Raw genomic sequence first — 5255 nt, forward strand, 5'->3', positions numbered from 1 at the left:
TTTTAATTAAATATGATGCATTTAGAAGAACATTAATGAAATTTAACAAAAAATCATGCATTTTAATAAATGTTAATGTCATTTTATAAAAACGTTCATGTGTTTTCGCAAAAATGTTCGTACATTAAAAATGTCTTCATGGAATTTAAGAAATATTCATGACATATAAAAGTATGATCACGGAATTTTAAAATATCTTCGTGCATTTTAATTTAAAAAATCCACCTTTATAAAAATCAGGATTTAAAAAGAAACTACATAGTTTTTTAAATGTTCAAGACAAGAAATTTTTCATATTTCTAAAATGTTCATGTATTTTGAATAGAAAATTTAAATATATTTGTCAGCACAATATTTTTTGAAACTGAAATATTTTAAATGGAAAAGGGGAAAATAAAAAGAAAAAGAATAAGAGAAATAAATGAGAAACGAAGTAAAAAAAAGTAAAACTTAAAAAACACAAAAATGCGGGGGGGGGGGGGGGGGGGGAGGGGTTAAAATTAGAAAAATAAAAATACGGCAATGCCATGCGAAAACTCATTTCCGACATTGATGCACGGAAAACCAGAGAATAAGCCGACACCCGAAAAAACCAGAACGTAAACTCATTTCTCAATCATGGATTCTCTGCTCTGAGGTCATAATTTTGCATCCTTATTGGCAAATCCATCTCCTCCACGCCTTCCCCTTTTGCGGCTCCTATTGTTTCTTTGGAACCAACGAACAAGAAGACGTTTGACTTAGCACTTATAGTCGGAAAAGGTTTCGATGCTACAGTAGATACTACTGTAGTTAAATCAGGAAACGAAATGATACTGAAAGCCTGAAACTACCAATGTTCAGTTAAGTGTACGTTTTCAGATCCTTGGCTGAAGACTCTGTTTTGAACCCAACCTTGCAGGAAGGAAGGAGGGGAGGGCTGCATCAGTTTTGTGCTTCCACGCCTTCTCCTAAAAGTAAAATATGCTCCTAGCTGTGCTAAAATTGAGGCGCCTGTTTAATTTGCAAGCACTGTTTGACCCCACTGTGACAGTAATGCATATGTACATGCCGTGGAACAACTGCAAAACTGAAGAAAAGCTGGTCCCGTTTACAATTGAGTCGGAGTAAACGTCAGCTTGGCCATAATTATTTTCTGCCATTGCATATTTTGCCTGACAGGTAAACTAAACTGTCAACTTACTCTACCTTTTTTGTTTCTTCATGACTGCTTTTCTTCATCAGGCTTAGCCGGTGTTGCAAGAGAACAAAGGCAAGGCAGGCCAAAAAGCCTCTGGCGCCTCTCATACCGACATACATGTTTATTCGCAGGTTCTGCTGCTGCTCTTGCCTGAGCCACAGCGGCAGGCAACTATATAGCTTTTGTTGCCATTCCCCGGGCAATTCACATTCACCATTATCAGGATCACAGCAACCGACCGCCGGCCTTCCCAGCTAGAGTAAGTTGAAATATCAAATATAGCATCCATATATATACCAACATCAAACAGTTCGGCTAGTATACTGTCATAAACTATAAACAATCTGAAGCTGCTGCCCAAGAGCAAGAGACTTTCCAAATAGTAGCTTATAAGATTCAGAAAATGGCTCAAATGATCCAGATACAGTGAAGAGAAGCTTGAAAAAAGGGAAACAAGTCTGTGAACCGAAGAAGAAAGTAGATTAGGGGTTCGACGCTCATCAGGAAAACCCACTATGTGCACTCGTACTCGAATACAAACTATGGGACGAAAAACCTGATGCACCAACCAAACTACCCTATTACAAACACACAATGTAACAAAAGGTTCTCTCTGCTACAAAAACACATAGCAATACATAAATACGGTGGCTGATCACAGAGTTGGACAAACAAACGTGAAGCTCACATCACTTGCTCTTCTAGCTGCTGCGGAGGAAGAGATGGAGCAGATCAGTAAATCACAGGATGCAGTACAAAGAAATGAAGTAACCAGCGGGCCAAGATGTATACCTCTTACAACCCGTCACCTTCTCTCCTACGCCTTTCCTCCTCCTCCTTCTTTTCCCTCTCCTCATTAGTTATAATCAAATCTTCACATACTCTACGGAGACGGAGCTGAAGATTGTGATGGTTGGGATGCAAAGCGATTGCTTTTTCAACGAAACCTTCCACAATCTCCACCTCGTCCAGAGTTGCATGATAACAATCAATTTCGACCCGGAGGTCAGCGAGGCTTGAAAGATGCTCGAAACCCATGTCAGCAACGTCACTATTCCAGAACGCGACAGGATAGGCTCTCCAGCAAAGATAGAGCCATCGGAGTGCTGGCATAGCATCTGCTGCAAACTTTATACCCATTGTTTTGGGTGCCCTAATTGTGTAGTGGAACAGCTCTAGCAGCTTGAATCCGTTACTACCTACAGTCAAGACGCCAGCCGACTGATCCCAGACTTCTAGCTGGAGATTGAGCAGAGAAGGCATACCCATAAGAATATGGAGACCTTCCTCATCAAATAGTCTGACTGCTATGTCTAATTGGAGGATGTTGGTTAGGTAGGTCATTCCCTTGGGAACACTTTTCATGCGCCCCTCTAGTTTAAGATTTTGAAGGTGCGGAAAGGTGCAGCATGGATCCCTGAACATATATTCTCCTATTTCTCCAAAAGTATAAATATATTGAAGGCTTCCATTGCCCAACCCCTTCAGAGATGACCTCAGCTTTTCTTGATGGAATTCAGTCCATAATCCAGTCATCGTAATCTTTCTCAATTTTGTTAGATGTCCAAGCTCTTCCAAAATTTTCTCAGGGTTGTCAACTTTACAAATATCTGACACTTCCTCTAGGGCTCGCATGCTCCCAAACATATCTGCAGACAACACACAGTCATTGCAAACAAATAAGTGCACCAAATTCTGTAGTCGGGCTGTAGTTGATGGCAGTTCTATAATTCGAGAGTCCCGCAAATCGAGAGTCTCTAAGTTCTGTAGCTTTCCGATATCTTCAGGAAGCTTTGTGATTCCTCCAGACTTAATTCTCAAATACCTCAGTTGATAGAAACTTCCAATATTTCTTATATGCTTGTTTTCCCACAACCAATAGTCCCCACATATATCAAGCACCCGTAAAGACTGAAAGTCCTCAAGTGGGGGCATATGCTTTGTTTCTTCAAACACATTTAGTGAGCGAACATGTCGCTTGCTTCGTGTGATGGCTTGGAGTGCCCCTTGTTGTTCATTCCTACTAGATTGGAGGGAGATTCGATGGATCTTGCTTGGCAAAGAACTGCAAACACCATTTAAAACAGTGGCAAAGTTCTCTTCATCTGACAGAGATATTATAAGGTCAAGCACCATATCATGAACCTGACAATATTGCTGAAAACCATAACCGTGAAGATCATCATATACTAGTTGGATCATGCTTCTATTGACAAGTTCGTTAAAATAGCTCTCTGCTTCTTGATATAAATTTCCCCGTATTGTAGCAATGAATCCTTCAGATATCCATTTCAATTTCAGTTCTTCACACCGGATATACCAGTCCTCTGGATATATACATAAGTACAACAAACAAGTCTTCAAGTGGTGTGGAAGATCCCAATAACTAAGTAACAATATATGTGTCATACCTTTTCCTTCATCATCACTCTCATATGAAAGACCAGTACCAATGGAATCTTGGAGTCTCTCCCATTCATTTGGGTTTTGAGGTTTATTAGCTAGCAAACTCGCAATGGTAATTATAGCCAATGGCAGACCACCACATTTTTTTAGGATCCTAGATGAAACCTCTTCTAGTTGAGGATGGCAGGAGTTGTCATAGTTGAAAATTCTCTTAAAGAACAATCTTCGAGAATCAACGTCATTCAGAGGTTGCATTTGGTAGAGCTGACCACGAGAGTTAGAATAACATGACTTGGCTACATTGGCAATGCGTGTAGTAGCAATTATTCTGCTACCATCATAATTGTTAGGAAAAACTGCTGCGATAATTTTCCAGTCTTGTTCTTTCCATATATCATCAATAACAAGTAAGTACCTATATGCAATGTTACACTATTAGATAAACTTATTAAAGCAAATATAATGATCTGCACTAAATTTACATCTATTTTTGCAATGGATGAAGAGACTATACCTCTTTTCTGTCAAGATCTGCTGGATTCGACGAATTAGTTGGTCCTTCTCCCACCTCTCCGACTGACATTTACTATATGCATCTGCATCTATTTGAGACAGGACATCTTTTAAGAGCTTCTTGAGATTAAGGGTGCGTGACACCGTCACATGAGCTTGGCACTGGAACTCTCCTCCAATCTCGCGATAGGCCTCCATGGCAAGTGTGGTCTTTCCAAGCCCTCCACCTCCAACAATGGCCACCACCTTTAGCTCCACGCTCTCCTCCATCAACAAAGAGACAACATGATCCCTACGGCCGTCCATGGCCACCAAGCCCTTGGCCACCCCATGGAACGCGGCTAGCCGGGGATCTATTGCCTCGTTCGTCGTTGGGACGTAGTTGTCGAGATTCAGTCGCTGCCGGCGTTCGCTCTCCTCTGTGACGCGGGCCTTGAGCTCCTTAATCTGTGTCCCGATACCATGTCGTGTGAACAACGTCTTGAGGTGGCGCGCAGTCCTCTTGGCGAAGCTGGGCTTGGCTTCGTCGTTGTCGAGGCGGAGCATGAAACGGTCGATGCACTCTTCCATGTCGTAGCTGAGGTCGCGCATGCTGCCTTTCCAGTCCATGGCAACCTTGTCGAGCCCTTCCATGTCGGCCAGCACATTTACCAGGATCTGCATCCTCCGGAGCTCACGCTCAAGGAACGCGATGTCCTTGCGCACCCTATTGAGCATGGTGTACTCATCGCCGAGCAAGATGGCGAGCTTGAGGATGACTGGGCCCAACGCGCCCGTCCCGGCGCCCACACCCGCCATCTCGCTCTTGCCCCTTGAGGAGAGGAAGCCGCTACACAAGCGCCATGGTTGGTGGTCTTCGATGGAGCAATGGTGGATAGAAGAGAGAAGTCAACGCCTCGGTTAGGAATATCGGAGGAGCGCGGTGTCTGCGTGTGAACGGTCAAGGAAAATGAGCTCCGTTAACCACATAGTTTCATCCTACTCCTGCGTAGCAATGCCTCCGTTGTTGCCAGGAAGCTTCGTGGAAGCCCATCGGAGGAGCCTGCCAAGTAGGACCCACCGGACCCTTCATTAGCATCCCATCGGTCTCATAGATTGTCATCTACTGATAATCAAGCATTAGCGTCCCTGCTCGCCGTTTAGTCTACTCTACCGC

The 5255-nt window shown here is 43.0% G+C and overlaps 1 protein-coding gene across 1 annotated transcript; it reads right to left on the reverse strand.

Annotated features, from left to right (window-relative positions):
* Positions 1-1552: 1552 nt before the first annotated feature.
* Positions 1553-5008, reverse strand: LOC123134783 (disease resistance protein RGA5). The gene is made up of 3 exons (XM_044553954.1): positions 4101-5008; positions 1973-4001; positions 1553-1888 (listed from the first exon to the last, which is right to left on the reverse strand). Exons 1-2 carry the CDS (start codon positions 4895-4897, stop codon positions 1976-1978), a joined length of 2823 nt encoding a protein of 940 aa, XP_044409889.1. The 5' UTR covers positions 4898-5008; the 3' UTR covers positions 1553-1888; positions 1973-1975.
* Between the last annotated feature and the right edge of the window lie 247 nt (positions 5009-5255).

Source organism: Triticum aestivum, chromosome 6B (genome assembly GCF_018294505.1).
Source record: "Triticum aestivum cultivar Chinese Spring chromosome 6B, IWGSC CS RefSeq v2.1, whole genome shotgun sequence".
Classification (NCBI taxonomy): Eukaryota; Viridiplantae; Streptophyta; class Magnoliopsida; order Poales; family Poaceae; genus Triticum; species Triticum aestivum.